This window comes from Zingiber officinale, chromosome 4A (assembly GCF_018446385.1).
Source record: "Zingiber officinale cultivar Zhangliang chromosome 4A, Zo_v1.1, whole genome shotgun sequence".
Taxonomy (NCBI): Eukaryota; Viridiplantae; Streptophyta; class Magnoliopsida; order Zingiberales; family Zingiberaceae; genus Zingiber; species Zingiber officinale.
Genome location: NC_055992.1, coordinates 82,709,888 through 82,732,631, shown reverse-complemented (window position 1 = coordinate 82,732,631; position 22,744 = coordinate 82,709,888). Strand labels below are relative to the sequence as shown.

Here is a 22,744-nt window from a genome sequence, read left to right as displayed (position 1 = left end):
TCAATCAAGTTAAGTTAGGTTCTGTATATTTGATTCTTATGGGAGCTTAGGAATACAAGAAGTCGAGCGGAAGACACAGCTAGCGAGAAAGATGACATGAGAACTGAGTCGATGGGCTCGGTGTATCCGAAGGACGAGGTGCTATGGAAGACTACACTGGCGGACAAGAAGGACGTGCGCGGTGGTCTGAGGGACGAGAAGCCAGGGAGGCATGCTACTCGAGGAGAAGGTCGAAGTTGGGTTCAGGTGAGCTCAACTCCGATTAGCCGGAGCATCACCCACATGAAGAGATAAGCAAAGGAGTTGATCTGCAATATGGAAGACGCCTTCCAGTGACCGTTAGTGAAAATAAAGTTTTATCTTCGCACGGATAAAACTTGCCACATTAGAGGCGTCTTCCAGCTTCGGATAGAATTTTTTCAAGGGTTATAAAAAAATCCCTAGAGCTAGGAAATAGAAGACAACCTGAACTACAACTCTTGTACTCTTTCCTAGTCTATTTCTTAAGCTGTTAACGTTTGTAAAAGATTTCTCCGCCTATAACGAAGGAGATTTTCTAGTGTTTTTCACTGCCTTAGATTAACAACCATTTAAGTTGTAACCAAGTTAATTTCTAGCCTTCTTACGTCTTTCTTTTAAGTTGTTTATTTCAGTTTTATTATTATTATTTTTATTGTGCTACTAATCAAATCAAAATAAAGAGAAAGTGTTATCTTTTTATTGTATGCAATTCATCTATCTCTTGTCGATCTCGCTGCACCAACAAGTCATTCTTCCATATTCCTATGTTGATATTGAAAATAAAGATTATAGAGATAAACTAACTAAGTTGCATTTCTTTATTGTTTCTTAATTTATTGTAAGGATTTTTGTGATACATTACTATACCTATCGATCCCTTTGCATTTTTAAGTTAATTTTTGTTTCAGTGTTAGTGTTCTTTTGCTAAAATTCAAGTAATTATTTTTTGAAAAAACCTTTTACATTCTAAATGAGATTGATTACAAAGAGAATTATTATTCTTGGATAATTTAATAGTGCAGGTATAAAAAAAGAATTTATAATTGTAGTTTTAGATTTGATGTTTCATTTTTATTTCTATATTAGAATTATAGAAATTTATATATAAATAAAAAAATAGCCATAGTAAGATAAAAAAAATCTAGTTTTCTTATCTATTTCTGAAAATAAAATTTATAGATTAAAATAATTATTACTTACATTAATAAAAAATAAAATTAAGATATAATTAATAATTTTATCTAGACGTTTAAAGAATGAGAGGACCGACTCTCCATAATGAAATAATATCTAAAAGTAGCCGGATAAATGTAGCAAGGAGAGTCCTTTTAGTTAAATAGCGATTCGAAAAAAAAAACATCCCGTTCACTTTAGCCTTACCAAGGAAGGATCAAATCAATATCTGAGTCCTTTTTACTCGTTTATCTTTTCTAGATCATGGTGAATCTAGTAAGGAAGGATCAAATCAATATCTGATGTTTGATTGGCCATACCAAGTAGACAGCGGTGGTCAGGAAAAGTTTTCTTTCTTACCCGTACTGAAATGGAGAATATTTGCCGGTCGACATGGGCCCGGCCGGGTATTGATTTCGAGTAATTGTTAATGGGTTTAAAAACATGGATTGCTCTTTCCGCCGCACCGTTTGACTTGGGCGAGTCGGACGAGTGGGGACGGCTCCCGCGCTTCTTCCTTGGGACGATCTTGGTCGTCCACTTTAACGGACATAAAATATCGGAGCGTCGATGTTGTCTCGCATATGACTAGCTTTCGGAGCGCTTTTTGATGACCGTTGCGGGTCCCACATGGTGGGGGTCGGTTGTCTGGGAGCGGCTAAGAAAGACGATGAGCACCAATCGCTCTTTTCTGCGGATAAATATCGCATATAATGTTTTTTTTTCTTCTCTTTTCTATTTATTGATTTATTAATTTTTTAAGAAAAGAAGATTTTGTAATTATCCTGTCATCACCGTAGTGTGACTGTCTGAGCTCTTAGATTCTTGATCGTGAAATAGAACGACGTTAGGCTGCTTCTTCTTCCTCCTCCTCGTCCTCCTCCGCCTCACTTTGTCGGAGTTCGTCGGAATTGTTGTTTACCTCCTCTTCGGCTGAGCTGAGACCTAATTCAGCTCTGTCACCCTTGGACGTTTGCCGGCAAAGAAGAGTTTGAGGTCAGGCGAAGGCGAAGGCGAAGAAAGGTATTGAAGTTAGTTATGGGGTCTTAGTTACGCCTCTTCCTCCTCTGACGCGCATAGCGTATTGGTCAGGTCGCGCCATTCGTCCAGAAGAAGCAAGTTTTGGATGTTGTAAGTGTGTAACATGCTTCTCTTCCTCGATTCTGGAGGTACCCCTCCTGCCTTTCCTTCGCCCTACAGTGTTAGAGAGAGGGCGGACAGATGAACATGTTTTTGATAAAGTTGAGATTTTTCTGACTTGTGCCTTCCGCCTTTTCTCCATTCCTTTCAGTTAGTTGAGCTAGGATTCGACTTGAGGTCTCGCCTTCGTTGCTTGGTCGATTGAACAAGAAGTGACTCAGACATAGGTGGTGTTTTGGTGAGGCTTTTTTTGCCGTGGAGACTTGTTCCTTTTCCGGTTCATGTATGGATGGGAGAGATGCTATGGAATTGTCTGGCGCGGCCTCCTACTACATAGCTCATAGAGGAATCCATGGCTCTAGCGTTGGCTCACAGCCTGGATTGCATTTGACAGCACAACCCGGGGCCCGGTCCATACCGAACCTCGGCACCAGACTAGCGGTGCCTCCCTCCGGCGTTGACTCGGTGGCGTTTCAGGTGGAGTCTCCGCTTGCGGCTTCGTCCCATGGTGGCGGTAGACTTGGCAAAGGTGTGAGCCAGGTGGAGCCGGTGAAGAGGAAGAGAGGACGCCCTAGAAAGTATGGGCAGGAAGGGAGTGTAGCTTTGGCACTCTCGCCTATTTCCACCTCCGCTCCCACTAGCTCTGTGATCGGGTCTGTATCAGCCTCGGGTTCTGGAGTTCCTACGCAGAAGCGAGGGAGAGGGCGGCCGCCAGGCACCGGGAGGAAGCAAGTTTTAGCATCTCTTGGTGAGTATCTCATGATTTTTGTGATGAATTATCTCTCAACAATTTGGAGTATGGTGAACCTGTTGATTTGATCTCTGAAGCTTAAATTTCTATGACAATGAACTAAAGCAGTGTAAATAGCCATGTGCATCTTAATTATGTAAGTGCAAGCTATAAAAATGCATTCTACCGGTGTCTTCATCTTTTATATTAATACAAAGTACAGTAGGATTTGTTACTATAAACCATGTTTTGTTTTTTTTTTCCTTTTAAAAAGCAGAACATGATTGCCTCTTTTCAATTGGTCTAATTGTTAAGTTGAAACTTGAAAGTCACCATTTGAATATTTTTCTTGTCTTTGTGTTTTTCAATTACATGTTGGTTTAATTCTTACTGAGTTCATTTGGTATTTCATCTTCTTGATACCCACAAACTGGGAAATTAGATTCTGAAATTGGATTGCAACAGGTGACTGGGTCGCTGGCTCAGCAGGCATGGGCTTTACTCCACATGTCATTACCATTGCAGTTGGAGAAGTATGTAGCTCCCCAGTCTTGTTTACTCAAAAATGAACTACAGTTTGTTTCCGCATTTCCATTATCTCAAGGTTCTAAGTGATATGCATGCTTAGGATATTTAGTGTTACTCTAACAATGTTATGTTATCTTATTTTTTTTTCCTTTTTATAATTTGGAATGCTACCAAGGTATCTAAAACATCCTCCCATTTTGTAGTAATAAATCACTTAATCATTGCGAAGCACATTCATTGCAAATTGAGAAATTGTCTCCTTGAAAAAATTGAAGCTCATTTAGGCGCTTTTGGAAGTAGATGTAGACTCCTTGGTTTCTAGTTCCTTCTTGGAAGTATAGGTGAGTTCATTTTTTTCAATGTAACATTTAACATTTAAGATATGACTCTATATACAATAGTAACCTCAAAAATAAATAAATAAATAAATCATACAATAGAATGCTATCTTGTTTTTCCAACATTTGATATCTTATTTGAGGGGTGTTGGGATGTGTATGGTCCGACCTCCAATCTTGAAGTTTTGGAGGAAGAAGATTTAGTATTGGAAGATATAGATAGAGGTATTAGTAGAATTCCAAGAACTCATTGAGAAAATGAAAGAAAGATTTGAGAAGCTGATAACGCTTTTGTCCCCCAAAAGGGTCCTTGGAAAACCCTTTCTTAATACCCCTATTATCCCTTCATCTGGAGCTGCTGCAACTTGGGCTTGGTCTTGACCCAAGAATAGCAAAAGCCTTTGAAAGGAAATCATAAGACACTATTTTACATCTTTCATGAGATAGTTACTTCCATTTTTAAGAAGTTACTAAATGCAAAAACTGTAAAGGAAGCCTGGAGAAATGTTGTAAAAGTAGCAAGATTTGATGATGACCTAAACAAGGCTCTATTTGTCACATGTGATGCAACATTGAAGATCAGAATGATGTCTCATTCTTAGATACATGTTGCAATGAATTATATGTTTAGGGATGAAGTTTGGAAAGAATGCAAACCTCCAATCATGGGAAAAGGACAAATTACCAAAGGACAATGGATGGGTTCAGATCAGCATATTTATTATGGGTAATGTGTTCTTGTCTTATTGAGAATGTTCTAATCATAGGAGAATTATCTGAATGAGGCTATCACATGGAAATCAATGATGGCTTGGGTATAATCATTGACAGTCAACTAGATGATTGCAAGGTAAAATTAGTGCCTAATCAACCTTTTCCATTACATATCAAGTATGCTAGTCTATGTTTTACTGCTTCTGCTCAAGACTCATGGATTGGCACATGCACTTTAGGCATGTGAATTTCAATAGTTTAAAACTATTGATTTGCAAGCAAATGGTGATGATGATGCGAGAAATCTCTGCTGTTAAGGAGACCAGGAAACATGTGGTGATAAGAAATGTAGGGATGCCTTCCTTTTTGGTTAGTCATGTGTTTTACTTCTTAAAATAGATGCTATTGATGCTTTTGAAAAGTTGATGGCCTATGTAGAGAAACAAAGCGGGTAGAAGATAAAGACATATCATATTTGGTCATGGTACAAAATATTTGGTGAGTAAAACTTCTTTAAGCTGAGTAACAACAAGCATCAAATGACAACAAGATACATGTCTCAATAGACCATGATTGCAAAAAGAAAGAATTGTACAATTGTTGATATAGTTTATTGCATGCTATGTGGGAAGCACACGCTGAAACAATTTTGGGTTGATGCAGTTAATTGTGCAGGGCATTTGATGAACATATGTCCAACAAAAGATCTTGAGTGCAAGATTCCATTTTTAGGTATGGATGGTCAAACACCTTCAATTGCACATCTTTGCATGCTTGGGTATTACTTATGCCTATATCCAATAAGCTTTGCAAGAAGCTTAATGACAGAAGTAAGAATGTATTTTTGTTGCTTACATTGATGTGATCAAGGTGCATCAATTGTCTAATCCTATGACAACTAAGGTTATTATTACCCATGATATTACTTTTGATGGGCAAGTCTATTGTAGTTAGATAATAGAGCAGAGGAAGCATTTTGATTTCTTGATGAAGAAGATGATCAATTAGATAGAAGCATCACCTCAATGGTTCAACCACTACAAGATGGTGAGATGCATCCTGTGACTATTGCAACCTCCTCATGTCATCATTGAGAAAAGAGTTTTACGATCTCATTTATAATATTGTGTTGACCAAAGACTATAATACATCTGACAATGGGATTATTAAATTTGCTCTCTTTGCATCTTTCACTGCCAAATCATTCCGGAGGCTTCTTGAGATGGTGGGTAAATTTGTGCAAATGGATAATGAGATACAAGCAATCAAGAAAAATGGCACTTGGGAGATAGCTCCTGTTTTGTAAGGGAAGATGCTGGTCGTTGTGAAGTGGGTTTATAAAACTATATAGGAAAATTGCTAGTTAAGGGTTACAATAAAATTTAAAATTTAGGATTGACTATTTTTAAGCTTTCTCCTTATGCTTATATGGACATTGTTCGTCTGCTCTTTTCTTTAGTAGCTCAAAGATTTTATGTTGATCAACCTAATGGGTATATGAAGGGGTAAGAGAACTTGGTATACAAATTAAAGAAAGTTCTTTATGCCCTTAAGCAAGCACCTAAAATCCCAAACCCTAAATGAAGGGGAGCCTTGGCACAATGGGAAAGTTGTTGCCAGGTCACACGTTCGAATCTTGGAAAAAGTCTCTTGTAAAGCAAGGTATGACTGTGTACCATAGACCCTTCCTCGAGACACCGCATTGGCAGAAACTCTTGATTGGCTTATACACCATAAAGTAAGAAATATAAAGTAACATATCCCCCCTAATTTTTTAGTGCATGAGGTGGTGTAGGGGTATAGAAATGGGGGGCAACGGCACAGCTGCTCCCCCCAACTCCCAACGTAAACACACATGTTGTGTTACATCACAAATAGGTGTGTTTATTCACCATTAGGTGCAATAACATGTCAAAAATTGCACTAGCCTAGAATTTATTGATTTATGGGAGGAGCAAGCACATTTTATACTAATTTCACTACATTAGAGATCTAGTGAAATGCTATTGTAAATGAGAAGTTTTGACTCTTTGATAAACTCAAGATCATTTTCACCTTTTGGAAGTAGATATAGACTCTATGGTTTCTAGTTCGTTGGAAGTAGTATGGATCACGGTATATAGTTTCTTGAACTTATAAATAGAAGTATAAATTTAAGTTTGTAAAGCAATTGAAGTTTTTTTTTTTGACAATTTTTGTGGCAAGTGTCTCTAATATTATTGGATGGACTTGGACATCATTCTAGCATCACTTGCTATATATGTTATCTCAAACCACATGCTTGTAGATTTGAAAATAATACTTTTAAAATGAGGCATAACCTCCACTATAAGGAAACATGATTGACCCATCGTTTATCTTCGTTATAAAGGGTAGCCTATGTACAAAGCTCCCACCAATACAAGGTTACAGGGAAGGGTCTATTGTACACCGTCTTTCCTTACATTGTAAGAGGCTATTTTCTCAACTCGAACCTATAACCACCAAGTTGCGTCAAGGTTGCCCTTCTATCTTGTTTGAATAACAAAAATATAAAGAAATGCTAAAACAATTAGCGATATTCAATGTAAGCCTATGCTCCCAAAGACTATATAATATATGAATAAAAGTATAATAAATACTCCAAAAACCTATTACCCACATTTTATATGAGAAACCTCTTAATGCTTCTTAGACCCTTCTTTCAATAAAGAAAAGTGAAAACTTCACCTTTTCTTAAGCCTATAGATTCCCACAACCTTTACATGCTCCCCAAAACAGCTCTTAGACTCCAAGACACTCTACTAGCAAGAAATTCATGGCGTTAGGAGCACCATATAAAACCATGCACAAAATCATCTAAAGAAAAACTTAAAATAGGATTTATTTTTTTATGCGTAGGCTATATATTATTAAAGCCACTAATCTCCACTTTGGTGATCTATACTTCATCTAAAACTCTACGGTGATACTTTAGAGTGGTCCTACACCTCTTGACCTACTTCACCAATTTACACATCAAAGATATCTAAGATATGTATTTAACTTCTCCTAGGTCGGGACAAATTAGTCAATGGCGTTGTTGAATCATGTATAGAAATTTCTATTTTCCTCATAACAAGAAGATATGTTCTTTTGAACGTTTAGTTTCTTGAGATATATAGAATTACTCATGTTTTGAAATCTCATACCAAGTCAAGTGAAACAATCGAACGTATTATTCTGGTAAATAGTCGAACTTGGATACCAATTAGTATAAAATGTCTCCTCTTCATCTTCTTCCTCCTTTAACATCCAATTTGTCACTACCACTATGCATCGAAACATTGACACAATATTAAATAGTATGGTTCTAGTTAAAGACAAGACTAAAACTCTGGCATAGCTCGAGATTTTGAACCTTGGTGCAACTCAAACGCATAATCATCTAATGTTTCCTGAAACTATCTCTAGGCAATGCATGTCTTTTTCTGACTTTATTTTCACGTGGAACCACCTACCACGCGAGACCCTTGAACACCATTAGTTGCCTTGTGATACCCACTTAGTTTAGCCATCTTAGAGATTCCTCCTCATCTTTAGAACAAAAGTCACCTTTCCTAGTTTATGTTTTTCTCTACTACATAAATTGAGTTTGACTGAAGATCTGAGCCCCTTCCCCTTCACATTAGAAGTATGAAACAATTCCCCTTTATATAAATATGCATTATATAAGTCGATTGTTACAAAAGAGGACAACTAGAGCAACAATGCCCCTATTCCTAGCCACTATTATTTGTCCAATACTATGAGTCTCTTTCCGTCTTCTTTGAACAGTGTCTTCACTATTGACGTGATTATATACTTTGTACTCGTAGTACTGAACATCCATTGAAGATTTGAATTCATAACTAGATGAACATTGTTGAGATCATTTCCCTATGACTCTTTCTTAGTGCCCCTCTTTGAGTAACTAGCGCACTCTCATTCCCATCTGAAGCAATAATTCTCCTTTGTAATAACATATCTAATAACATCATTTATCAGCTCCTATAAAATCACCATCTCTCCTGCCTCCTCACTTCTCCTATCAACTAAGAGTTTCCACAAAAGAATCAAATGAATCAGGCAAATGCAATGGATATTTATGCTAAAATCACCGGTTGAAATATTCTCTCCAATCTTGGATAACCGATTCACAAACTCTTGAAATGTATCAAGTTGCCTGTAATGTAGCATGATTGTTTTGTTGTCTCATTAGCCATTATATAAATGATTATCTGCAAAGCGTAATATGTTGAAAATGATTCTTTCTGTCTTTATCATCTCTTAATAGTCTGTTTGATATCTAATGGTTTGCTCTTCTCTTAGCCAACCAGAGTACCCAGTAACCTTGTCTTATTAGCAAATTTATATTCTAAACCACTAAAAATGAGGAATCAAATAATCCATTGACTTTGAAATCCATCCTCAGAAAACTTGTGTCTCACTTGTGCTAACTGTTCTACCCATTACAATGTGCTACTCTAAGATTTGGCAACTTTGATTTCAATATTAATTGTTGGGATCATAAGTGCCAATAAACCACTAGATAATGACACTACTCTAGAACCATATTGAAGAAAACTGGGAAGATTGAAGGAAAAAACGGAAAGAAGAGGAATTGTTATTATTATTATTTGAAGGGGAGCCTTGGCAATGAATCTTTCCCCCGGACCCCGCATGGCGGGAGCTTTGTATACCGGCTGCCTTTTTTTTTTAAACTAGACATTACATTAATAAATAGAAGATACAAAATACTAAAATAAGAACTAATAAAAGAAAGGAAACATAAGAAATGGAAATTACTAAAATCAAAGATTATTTCCTTATTTTCCAAGATTCTTTCATGATTTTATGCAATCAAGATCTTAAAGATTATTTCCTAATTTCCAAACATTATTTTTCTGATTTTATGCGATCTCCTAATTTTCCAACACTCCCTCTCAAGTTTGTTCATAAATATCAATTATGCCCAACTTTCTTATTAACTTTTCAAAGTTGGCTCTTACAAGTCTCTTCATCGGGATGTTAGCTATTTGTTAGTTAGAAGGTACAAATGGTTCGAGCTTCAATTTTCTTCTTTATAAAATGTTGATCAATCTCAATGTGTTTCATTCTATCATGTTAGACACGATTATGAGCAATGCTTATTGCGACCTTATTATAACAGTATAACTTTAATAGAAGTTATATAGGTTTCTTGAGCTCCTCAAGTATTTTGTATCCCCAGCACCTCACAGACTCCTTGAGCCATTGCTCTAAACTCAGCTTCTGCACTACTTCTGCCTACAACACTTTGTTTCTTATTTCTCCATGTTACTAGGTTTTCTCTATACAAAGGTGCAGTATCCTGAAGTTGATCTCCTGTCATTAACCAATCCTGCCCAATCTGCATCAGTAAACACATCAACACTCCCTTGATTAGTCTTTCTAGAAATTAAACCTTTTTCGGAAGTAGTCTTTAAATATCTCAGAATTTTATAGATAACCTCAAGGTGTTTTTCAAATGGTGCATGCATGAACTGACTCACAATATTGATTGAAAAAGCAATGTCTGGCTGAGATAGGTAAATTAGTTTCCGAACTAACCATTGGTATCTACCGGTATCAACAGGCACACTTCCTTTTTCCCAAAATTTTATATTAGGATTCATGGGAGTCTTTACGGTATGCAACCACTCATTCTTGCTTCCTCCAAGAGATCAAGGATATACTTCTGTTGAGAGATAACAATACCTTCTCTAGAGCGAGCGACTTCCATACCAAGGAAATGTCTTAATGTTTCTAAATCCTTAATCTCAAATACAACTGCTAGGCTTTTCTTTGGTCTTTCCACTTCAATCACATCATTATATGTGAGAATAATATCATCGACATACACTATCAGGACAATAATCTTTCTTTCGGTGGAAAATTTTAAGAACAATGTATGATTTGCTTGTCCCTGACTGTATCCTTGCTTCTTGGCTGATTAAGTAAATTTCTCAAACCAAGCTTTCGTAGATTGTTTGAGACCATATAAAGACTTGCTTAATTTACACACCTTTGAGCCGAATTTCTCCTCAAAGCCTGGTGGACTATCCATGTACACCTCTTCTAAATCACCATTAAGGAAGGCATTTTTTACGTCTAATTGCAATAAAGGTCAGTTTAAATTAGTAGCAATAGATAAAAGTACTCTCACCGTATTGAGTTTTGCACTGAGAGCAAATGCCTCAGAGTAATCAACACCATAGGTTTGAGTGAACCCTTTGGCCACCAATCTAGTCTTATATCTCTCCACTAATATGAGTTATACTTCACAATGAAAACTCAAGTACATCCTGCAGTGTTTTTCCCTACTGGTAGTGTAATAATCTTCTAAGTATTATTCTTCTCAAGAGCTCTCATCTCCTCAAGCATAGCTCCTTCCACTTTAGAAATGTCTACAAAGGATAATCGAGAACAAAAAGTGACAAGAGATGAAGACAAATTTGAATATGACACAAACTTTGATATAAGATGTTTGGTACAAGATCTATCACCTTTTCGAAGAGCTATTGGCTATCAAACCTTGGAAGAGAATTATCAGAACTAGGATGAAGATTCTCCCTTGGCTCATAATTACGACTATGTTGTAGAGTGATTCATCTTTCCCTTTCCAATGATTCTTTCTCAAGTAGACAATTCCCTTCCAAGTTTGTTCCCCTTCCTTGAATCTATTACTTGTCTCATCATGTTGTTGCATTGTACTAGGTTTTTCACAATTTTATTTTTTAGATTTTTTATTGTCAAATATAGACTTGGATTCAATAGAAGCATCACTCATTATGAGAGGAGTTTCAAAGAACGATCCTTGGCCATTTGTTATTTGTGCAGAGGTAGTAGGTTCAAATTCAAACATATCATTTGACAAAAATATATCAGTAAAGTTAGTAAATGAATCTTCCCTTGAACTTTCCCTCCGAAGATGAATATTCTTAAAAAAAAGGTTGTGTTTCAAAAAATATGACATCCATTGTTACAAAAAAAAACTTTTTTTTAATATCAAATCAAAACACTTATAAGCCTTTTACGTAGGGGAGCAACCCATGAAGACACATTTTTTTGCTCTTGGCTTAAGTTTTCTAGTTAGATAATGCTTGTGAACAAAAGTTGTGAAACCAAATATTTTTAATGGTAAATTAGTTGAAAGACGAACAATAGGAAAACATGTTGTAAATATGTTGTGTAGTCTAAATCTTGATTAGATCCTATTATTCATTAAGCAATGCTGGATTAAATATTGTAGTCTGTTTCACTTGAACCTGCAGTGAAATAGTAGATAGATTTATCTTCTAATGGAACCTTTAAATTTTTATTTCAAAATGATTTTAAAGTTTTTTTCGAGGTGTATCTATGGAAATGTTCCTTCATGTTAATCATACAGCTTGTTTTAAAACAACTATTTTGACTATTGTTCTCGAGTCATAATAAATAATAAACTTGTTCTAACTTTTTGATCTTTTCTTTACACAAGTCGAGTATGATCATCATTAAATGTGATAAACCATTTCTTATTAGAGGAGGTGTTTATCTTATTAGGGCTCCAAATATCACTATAAATTATGGTAAACGATTTTAATGGCTTGGATGGCTGTGAACGGAAAGAATGTGCGGTTGTGTTTTGCAATCTCATAGACTTCACAATGAAACAACGATGGATCTTTATTATGAAACAATTTAGGAAACAAGTGCTTTAAATATCGAAAAGTAGGATGTTCTAATCTAAAATGCCATGACATAATATTATTGTTCGAAAGAGAAATATATTCAAAGCAGGAACCTCTTGGTTGAAATTGTTTTCTTGATTCAGATCCATCTTCAAGAAAGTAGAGTCCTCCACTCTGTTTAGCACTATCAATCATCCTCCTTGAGGTCAAATCTTGGAATACACAACAACAACAACCAAGTCTTATCACACTAGGTGGGGTCGACTATATGGATTTTTTTACGTCATTGAGCTTTATTTCCTACTATATTATCATCTATACTTAAATAAATTTTATCTTGTTTTATTGTTACTAACCAAGTCTTTTTTTGGTTTTCCTCTTCCTCGTTTGATATATTTGTCATAATTTCACATCGCCTAACTAGAGCATTTATTAGTCGTCGCCCGTACCATCTTAAACATGTCTCTCAAATTTTTTCCTCAATAAATGCAACTCCGACTTTCTCTCTAATGCTCTTCTTATTCTATCTATCTTCGTACGCCCACACATCCACTTTAATATCCTCATCTCTGCAACTCTCATCTTCTGCTCATGTGCTCGAGTCATATCCCAACATTTAGTTTCATATAACATAGCAGGTCTAACTAAGATTTTATAGAACTTTTCTTTAAGTTTTAAAGTTACTTTACGGTCACATAAAACATCCAACGCTCTCCTCCATTTCAACCATCCTGCTTGTATTCTATGTAAGATATCTCTCTCAATCCCTCTATCATTTTGCAAAAATGATCCTAAATATTTAAAGCTCTCGGTTTTGGGTAACTTATCATCTCCTATCTTAATAATTGTCTCATTACGTCTAATATTGTTAAACTTAAATTCCATATATTCTGTCTTTATTCTACTAAGCCTAAAACCTTTCTATTCTAGTGTTTCCCGCCAAGATTCTAGTTTGACATTTACTTCTTCACATGTTTAATCTACCAAAATAATATCATCTTTAAATAATATGAACCATGGTACTGTGTCTTAAATGTGTGTAGTGAGTTAGCCCATAATTAGTATAAAAAGATAGGGGCATAGAGCTGATCCTTAATGAAACCCTATCTTTATTGAAAATATTTCAATTATTCTGCTTGAAGTTTTTACTTTGGTTGTTACATCCTCGTACATATTCTTAACTAGTTCAATATATGTTACAATAATACCTCCGTTTTCTAGAATTCTCCATATAATTTCGGGATTCTATCATAAACTTTTTCTAAATCGATGAATACCATATGTAGATCTTGTTTTTGCTCTCGATATTTTTCAATTAGTTGTCTAAGAAAATGTATAACTTCTATTGTCGACCTTACAGGCATGAACCCAAATTGATTTTCGGTCACTTGTGCTCTCCTTTATTAATCTTTTTCTATTATTTTTTTTTAAAGTTTCATGGTATGACTCATTAATTTAATTCCCCTATAGTTTGTACAGTTTTGTATGTCTCCCTTATTCTTATATAAGGAAATTAAAGTACTTACCCTCTATTGGTCGGACATTTTTTTTCATTTTCAATATCATGTTAAATAATTTGGTAAGTCATTCAATACCTTGTTTCTCTAGGCACTTTCATACCTCTATTAGAATATCATCTGGTCCAACGGCTTTTCCATTGTGCATCCCATTTAAAGCTTGTTCTATTTTTAAAGTTTGAATTCTACGATAAAAATTTGAATTTCTATACTCATTTGACCTACTTAAATTACCTAAGTTAAGTTGGTCACCTAAACCTTCATTAAAAAATTGATGAAAATACTTCTTCCACTGTTCTTTTAGTTCTCCATCATTTACTAGTACTCTATTACATGTATCTTTAATATATTTTACTTGGATAAGATATTTTGTCTTATTTTCTCACTTTAGCTATTCTATAAATGACACTTTCCCCTTCTTTTGTATCCAATTTTTGATATAATCGTTCAAAAGTTTTATTCTTTGCTTCCTTCACTACTTTCTTAGCCTCTTTCTTGGCTATTGTATATTTTTTTAAAAATTTTTCTCGTTCTTACAAATATATAATTCCTTATAACCTGTTCGTTTTTCCTTCACTTTCTCTATTCCACCACCAAGATTCCTTATTTAATGGTGCATGCCCCTTTGACTCACCAAGTACACTCTAAGCTACTATTTTTAATTTTGATACTATTTTATCTCATGTCGTATTAAAGTCACCATATATTTCACCTTGTACTCATAGCTTCTTCTTAAATATATTTTGCTTCCCATCTTTTAATTTCCACCATTTAATTCTCAGAGTCATATATATTTTCTTTCTATTGATATTATGCTTAAGGCGTATATCCAACATTACTAACCTATGTTGTATAGTCAAGCTTTCTCCAGGGATGACCTTGCAATCTTTACAAATCTTTTTATCCTTCTTCTTAACCATAAGAAAGTCAATTTGTGATTTTATTATTCCCACTTTTGAATGTGACTAAGTGTTATTCTCTTTTCTTAAAAAATATATTAGCTAATATAAGGTCATATGCTATCACAAAATCTAATATAGTTTTCCCTCACAAAATCACAAAATCTAATATAGTTTTCCCTTCTTTATTTCTCGTTCCAAACCCATAACCCCATGTACTCTCTCATATTCCTCATTTTTCATTCTGACATGCCTATTTAGATCACCTCCTATTAAAATCATTTCATTTGACGAAATGTTTTATAATACTTCATCTAAGTCGTCTCAAAACCTTAATTTGGTAGCTTCATCTAATCCTACTTGTGGTATATATACACTAATTATGTTTATAGTTTCTTTCGCTACTATTATCTTAAGGGCTATAATTTAGTTCCCTTTTCTAACTACTCTTACAACTTCATCCTTTAACAATCTATCTACAACAATATCCACTCCATTTTTTACTTTATTTTTTCCTATGTATCATAACTTAAAACCCGAGTTCTCTATTCCCTTTTTGTCTCTTGTACATACAAAATACTAATTCTTCTCTTAATCATCGTATCTACTATCTCCATTGATTTACCAGTGAGGGTTCCTATGTTCCATGTTCCAAATCTTAGACTATTAGTTTTTCTATCATATTTGTTCTTATTCAAACTATGTTGTGAGAATTCTTGCCTATTTAACACTACACCCAAGTTCTCATGGAGATGTAGCGGTCCTTATCGATACATTACAGTCAGACTTTGCAATGTGAACTCTTGCATATTTAGTATTACACTTGAGTTCTGGAGATGCAATGGTCCTTGCTAAGACATTACAGTCGAACCCTACAACGCGTTCCTTCCGGGCAACAACCTAGCATTAACACAATAGTTTAATGGATCCATTCATTGAATATTTGTCATAGTTTTAACCCTGGCTGACAACCTAATGCAACCCTCCTTTATCTGAACTTGGGACTGACCATGACTGGTTCGTCATGGGCGGAGTTAAATCCTGGAATACACAGTGAGAAGAAAAGAAATTAGCTTGACAATTTTGATCATGGACTAATTTAATAATAGATAAAAGTTTACAAGATAATTTTTGGAATATAAAGAACATCATTTAGAGTAAGCATAGGTGATACTATAACAGAACATTTTCTTGCAATGGTTAAAAGAGAGTCATCTACCATCTTAATTTTTTGGTGACATGCACAAGATCTATATGAAGAGAAAAGGTTTGGCATTCCTCTCATATGATCAATTGCACCCGAGTCAATTATCCAGGCGGGATTAGAATTAACACTTAGGAAGGTTTCTTGATCTGAGATAATAGTTTGAAGTGCACGACCTTTATCATCAGTTCTTTTCTTCCGATTTTTAAGCTTCTCATGAATTTTCCAACATGTTTCCCGCATGTGCTGCGAGCGTTTACAATGGTCGCACATGGTCTTCCAAAACTTTTGTCATCTTTCTTTGTTTCCTCTAGAAAACCTTTAGTAGCAAGGGCAAAACTTTCCAAACTTAAGTTAGTAGAGACTGAGGTAGATTTGTTAAGCATAACAGTTTGTCAAGCTTCTTCTCTTCAAATCTCTGAAAATACTTCACGTATCATTGGTAGAGGTGTTTTTCCCAAGATTTGACCCATTCATCTAGATCCTTTTTTAGTCTCGCCAAGAAAAAAAAACCTGTTCTTTCTCCTGCCGTTTCATAAAATGAACACTATCATCAACACAATTCTAAATATTATCATAGCATAGATCTGGTTCTTGCCACAACGTCATCAACTCATTATAGTAGGAAGTCACATCACTTTACCCTTGCTTCGCATGCCATAACCTTGATTTTAGGCTAAAAATTTGCAAAGAGTTCTCTAAATTTGAATAAGTGTCTCTAGCAGCCTCCCACACCTCTTTGGCTATAGGTAGGAACATAAATGGTTGTCCGATAGGAGGCTCCATGGAATTGACTAACCATGAAATAAAGTGAATTTTCAGATTTCTTGGCTTTAAATCTTGAGTCTCTATCAGCTGGTTTTATCACTTCTTCTATAACATATTCAATTTTACCTTTCCCTTCTAAAATCAAGCGCACACTTTGTGACCATTCTATGTAGTTCTTCCCATTAAGACGTTGATTATTAACTTGGAGTGAATTAGAGGATACCTCCGTCGAACCATTGAAAGATACTGGTGAGTTTAAATTTAAGTTGACAATCGTTTCTTCTCTAGACACCATTGAATTTCTACTCATGGTGTCAATTAAGACAGGCTTCCATGGATGTTGATTTGCTATGGCAAATCCTTAAATCGAACCTAGGGCTCTAATATCATGAAAAAAACCAAGAAGATTGAAGGAAAAAATGGGAAAAAGAGGAATTGTTATTATTATTTTTCAACTAGAGTTTACATCAAAAAATAGAAGATACAAAATACTAAAATAGGAACAAATAAAAGGAAGGAAACATAAGAAATGGAAATTACTAAGATTCTTTCATGATTTTATACAATTAGGATCTCAAAGATTATTTCCTGATTTTATGCAATCAGGATCTCCTAATTTTCTAACACATATACTAGAATTCGTTAGCTTAAAATACATACACGCAGATCCAAAATTGGTACCTCTAGAATGTGGAATGAATATGGTAGAATCTTTCCTTATTTTGGTTGAGTGGTGCAACCATAAAAATGTATAAGAGCAGTTAATTTGGTTCGGCATAAGCCTAAATATACAGAAAGAATCTAAGTCCATCTAATATTGTGAGCAAAAGAACAATAAAGACTAAACAAGTCTACTACTCATAAATTCCTCTATAAGCAGTGATGGGGAAAAGGTAAAATAAAACTCACCTATAATGCTCATTAGACACTAACATATTTCAATTTGTTTCCATTTCTCTGACCAAATTGATAAACCCGACTGTGCCTAATCCTTTGGGGATTGTGTCGCATGTTTTTTTCCTGCTTTGACCAACTTGGCATAGTTATATTGTATTTGAATTGCTGGATACTGATAATATATTATGCTAATATAAGATACACTGACCAGGACATTGCCACAAAGATAATGTCATTTTCACAGCAGGGACCAAGGGTTGTCTGTATACTTTCGGCAAATGGTGTTGTGTCCACTGTGACCCTTAGACAATCTACATCTTCTGGCGGCACAGTGACGTATGAGGTTCAGAATTCTCTGTTGCCATATTTTTTAAATTGTTATATGGTTGAATTATTTAGGACTTTTATTTTTGTTTTAGAACTTATGGAGTTTTATGTTTATTGTACCTTGATAGTTTAAAGGTACTTGTATTTAATGTCTTAGAATTACAAAGTAATGTTTACAAAGTAATGCTAGAAAGTCTAAGAATCAATTATTAGTTTAAACTCTTGCATCTATAACTAGGATGGGTTGCAAAAATATCTTCACCTAGTTCTATAAATGTACTGGTTCCAATGTAGGAATTCTTTGTCAATAATTTCATTTGTTTTTTCTTCTAGGGAGTCACTACTGTAGAGTGAGTTTTTCTTATCTTCACAATATTCTAGTATTTTGTTTTAGCTTTTGGGAAAATTGCTGCCTGCCTAATTTATTCTATTTGACATTTTCCCCCCCTTTTTGATAAAATGTACACTAATTTTAAATTTTGGTTGAAAGTAAAAAAAACAATAAAATTGTATCATATTTGATAATCCTTTTTTTAAGGACAAAATAACGGATAAGCTCCACATGAGTGACAAACGAATGTGGCTTGAACTCAAACCCCTTGTGCAACATCACCAAAGTACCAAGAGTGTTAGCTGTGCCATCATACAGTCCTAGAAATGTAAAGAGATGCTCGAAGAATTTTTTGTAGCTACAGTCGACTCAATTCATTGTGAAGCAAGGATTTAGTGTAGCATGAAAGGATGATAGAGTATGTTCCATCCATACTCAAACTATTCATTTCTCTCCCTGGATTTAGAGGGAACCTAACCTTTATGCAAGGGAATATGAAAAATGGTCATTTTAGTTAGCTTCTTAGTGCAATTAGCTAGTTTGAAATTTTCTATTCCTTTGATGTGGCTTTCAGACTTTCACCTGATTGCATTAATTAGCTAGTCAGCTCTATATAAATAAATTAAAATCTATGATTCTCTAAGAGTGCATTTTGTTTGCAAAAGTAGCTATTTCATTACCTATATGGAGTAATTTTATTTCTATATTTGGATAACAAATAAAATTAGAATAATAGTCCTTGTGGTACGGGATTGATATTCCTTCGTTATTCTTCTCGGTTATTTCTACTACATTCTAAAGAATAATACCTATTTTTATTTTATTTCATTTTTCAAAAATGTATATTATGAGCAAGACAAATAGAGTGAGCAGACCAGGAGAGTTGGATGGGATGAATTATAAGGGTCAAGTAGGTTGGTTCGAATGGACATGTAGACAGGCAAAGTGGTTCAGGGGTTGATTTAAGTGGGTTGAGTTCAAGTGACCCAAGCTGACAAAATGCATTGGACGAGTTTAGTGAAGTGGGTCAAGCAAATTATGTGTATTGAACAGGTGGATTGAACCTGACTTAGGGATAATTTAGTGACGTGGAGACGATTTCCTCTTTATTGCTTACAAAATTAACCAAAAATAAAAATGGGAAAACTTATATATTTTGTTTCATTCTATGAACTGAAATAAAGAATTTCTATGCTATTTCCTTTATACTTAGGACTACTTATTCATTTCCTTATCAATTCATTCCATGGATCAAGAGATCTATTTCTAATTCCTATTGCCAATACAGTCTATAATTTCTTGTCCATTTGCGAGGCATCTTGGTCTGGTGATATAAGCTCGGCAGTTTAAATATTCGGTCTTGCATCCTAGATACTTGAAGTAGATGTCAATCTATGTGTGTATGAGCACGCTTGCTGTGTATTTCTTTTTCTTTGAATTTAGTAATTTCTATTTGTTAAAATGTAATGAAAAAAGAAAGAGGAAATGAAACATTTGAACTACCAAGCATTAGCATGTGCCATTTTGATTTGTTATTACCTGGAGTTATTATACTAATTAAGATTAACCTGAAGATTCAATATTTATACATTTTCTTTAATGTAGTATGGATTTTTAAATCCTATTGTCTAGTCATTTAAAATTATATAGTTTGTTATATTTCTAGGAAAAATGAATGAAGAAGAGAAAGTGAAGGGAAAACGAACAGAAGGTATTATACGCTTATAAGAATGAAAAAAAAAAAAGATACAGTAGAAAAAAAAAGAGGCTAAGAAAGCAATAAATGAAGCCAAGAATGAAACTATTGAACACTTATATCGACAACGGGATATAAAAGAAGGAGAAAGAGACATTTATAGAATAACTTAAGCGAGTGAGAAGATAAGAAATCTTATCCAAATAAGATGCATTAAAGATGAATGCAGTAGGGTACTATTGAATGATAGGAAATAAAAGAGGATGGTAAAGGTATTTTCATCAACTTTTTAATAAAGATTTAGATGACCAACTTAACTTCAGTAATTTAAGTAGGTTAAATGAGTATAGAACTTTAAATTTTTATCATACAATTCAAAATTCAAAAACAGAACAAGCTTGAAATGGAATGTAAAATGGGAAAGTAGTTGGACTAAATGATATTTTAATTGAGATATGAAAGTGTCTAGAGAAATAAGGTATTGAATAACTTACAAAATAATTCAACCTGATATTAAAAACGAAAAAAAATGTCTAATGGTAAGTACTCTAATTCCCTTATGTAAGAACAAAGGAGACATGTAAAATTGTACAAATTATAGAGATATTAAACTAATTAGTCATACCATGAAACTTTGGGAAAGAATAAGAAAAAAAACTAAGAAAGGGGACCACGATGATCCAAAATAATTTGGATTCATGCATGAAAGGTCGACAATTGAAGCTATACATCTTTTTAGATAACTATTTGAAAAGTATCATGAAAGAAGCTAGATTTACACATGGTATTCGTTCACCTAGAAAAAGCTAATGATAGAGTCCCAAAGAAAATTATATGGAGAATTTTAGGAAAGAGATATTAGTGTAGCGTATATTGAACTAATTAAGGATATGTATGAGAATATAATGACAAGAGTGAAGACTTCAATAGGAAACAAAAGTATTTCCTATAAAGATAAAGTTACATCAAAGATCAGCTTAAAGTCACTTATAGATTTCATTCGGATAAACTTAGTTAATATTTTATAAAGTTTGAGGCTTATTGTCAATCTATAAAAAGGGATTAAGATCCCATGCATGAGGATAATTTTGAATTAATGGCTGAAGTTTTATTTTTTCTTCATGAAATATTAATCCCTCGCTTTATCAAATTCATCCCAAATTAATGGTTTAAGTGATTTGAGGGTTTAAATTTGGTGTTGCTTCAATCCTATGCTAATTTTCATTTGAAATTAACAGTCTTGATTAATTGCCCATTTGAGATTCTCGTGCTTTGAAATTGCATTATTCCAAAATTGACAATCTTGATTAGTTTCCCTAGGGGCTTCAAGATTATATTGATGTTTCATGAACTTGTCTTATTCTCTGTGTGTGTGTGTGTGTGTGTTTGCCAAAGACAGAACTTATGTTGTTGAAACTTGTTCAGGGTCGTTTTCAAATACTTTGTTTATCCGGTTTATACATGAGGACTGACAATGGCGGATCACGGAGCAGAACTGGGGGACTGAGCGTCTGTCTTTCTAGTCCTGATGGTCAGATAATTGGCGGTGGTGTAGCAGGAGTTCTTATAGCCGCCACTCCCGTACAGGTTTTTCTTGTAGTCTTTGAATATTCATTTAACTGATGTTTTTTTTCCTTTTTAGTCTTTATACAGTTTACGAACCTAGATTCCAAGCTGTTTGTCTTCATTCTGTGTTCCTAATATGATTCTGTTAACTTGATTGCATAAAGAGAATCCAATGGATGATGTACAGTTTTTCATTCTACAGGTAATTGTAGGAAGCTTCATTTACACACGATCGAAAACAAAGAACAAAGCAAAGGCTAGCAGAAATGAAACAAATCCCGAAGCTGAGCGACCTGCACCATATGCTGCTCTTCCCAATCCAAACCTTACCCCTTCTCCAATCATTGGGGCGTGGCCCAGATCGAGGCACTTAGACATGAGGAATGCTCACATTGATATCGACTTGATGCAGGGGTGATTATATTACGGTGATCGGTGTGTTGAAATGGTGTTCATATTGTTTACCAAGCAAATGACTTGGTGTTCATTAGTTAGATGTAAGCTCTACTGAGAACTTACCTTAACATGGCTTCAGTTCCCAGGATCGCAAATATGATACTAGAAAAAGGTTGTTTTTAGCTCAAGTCATGTACTTATGAGGGGCTTGTCATATATCTCTGCTTCAGTTGACATGATGTTGCCTTTCATTATAATATTTCCGAATAACTTTCCATATGCATATTACAAGTATTTGCATTACAAGCCTAAAGTGATGATAGTGATAGTGACGATAGTGATTATCGTGATGATATTGATGATATGAGAGTATTTGCATTACAAGTCTAAAGTGATGATAGTGATAGTGACAATAGTGATTATCGTGATGATATTGATGATATGAGCTTGACCCGACCGAAGATTTAAAATATGATGAATTTGCTAACTATAGATAACTATACAACATTTTCTAGATATGGTTTTGCAAAGTAGGTTAAAATTGTGTATAATAGATCATTTTTCAAGACATTGCATTGACAGAAGTTTCATGCGTCAAGTTGTCATTTTATGACCTCTGATAAAATAATGTTGAAAGAAGACTTATCTCTTGAAGTTGTGTCCGTATCTATGATAAAATGATGTGCAAAGTGTGGAAACATAGGTAAGTTTGAGTTGTAGTCCCCTACAAGTATGGCAAAGGTAACTCCTTGAAAAGTAAAATATCCATTAATATTAATGATGTGCAAGGGTTTGTAAGAAAATTTTT

General features: G+C 34.5%; 1 protein-coding gene across 4 annotated transcripts; it reads left to right on the top strand.

Moving 5' to 3' along the window:
* Window positions 1-1,978: 1,978 nt before the first annotated feature.
* LOC121970037 (AT-hook motif nuclear-localized protein 9-like) lies at window positions 1,979-22,215 on the top strand. Of its 4 annotated transcripts, none has more exons than XM_042520437.1 (7): window positions 1,980-2,217; window positions 2,287-2,325; window positions 2,486-3,082; window positions 3,530-3,597; window positions 17,832-17,963; window positions 21,400-21,561; window positions 21,743-22,215. In XM_042520437.1, the coding sequence occupies exons 3-7, from the start codon at window positions 2,620-2,622 to the stop codon at window positions 21,956-21,958; spliced, it is 1,041 nt and encodes a 346-aa protein (XP_042376371.1). In that variant the 5' UTR covers window positions 1,980-2,217; window positions 2,287-2,325; window positions 2,486-2,619; the 3' UTR covers window positions 21,959-22,215. The 4 variants fall into 4 exon arrangements, with proteins under 4 accessions (XP_042376372.1, XP_042376371.1, XP_042376369.1 ...); XM_042520435.1 differs by having other exon boundaries at window positions 2,287-2,363; XM_042520438.1 differs by lacking the exon at window positions 17,832-17,963 and having other exon boundaries at window positions 1,979-2,217; window positions 2,287-2,363.
* The last annotated feature ends 529 nt before the right edge of the window (window positions 22,216-22,744 follow it).

Excerpts from the sequence above, each read along its gene's own strand:
- LOC121970037 (XM_042520437.1), top strand. The coding sequence starts at position 2,620 with ATGGATGGGAGAGATGCTATGGAATTGTCTGGCGCGGCCTCCTACTAC. Across the intron at positions 17,964-21,399 it reads GCGGCACAGTGACGTATGAG|GGTCGTTTTCAAATACTTTG; the intron begins GTTCAGAATTCT and ends AAACTTGTTCAG. Across the intron at positions 21,562-21,742 it reads TAGCCGCCACTCCCGTACAG|GTAATTGTAGGAAGCTTCAT; the intron begins GTTTTTCTTGTA and ends TTCATTCTACAG.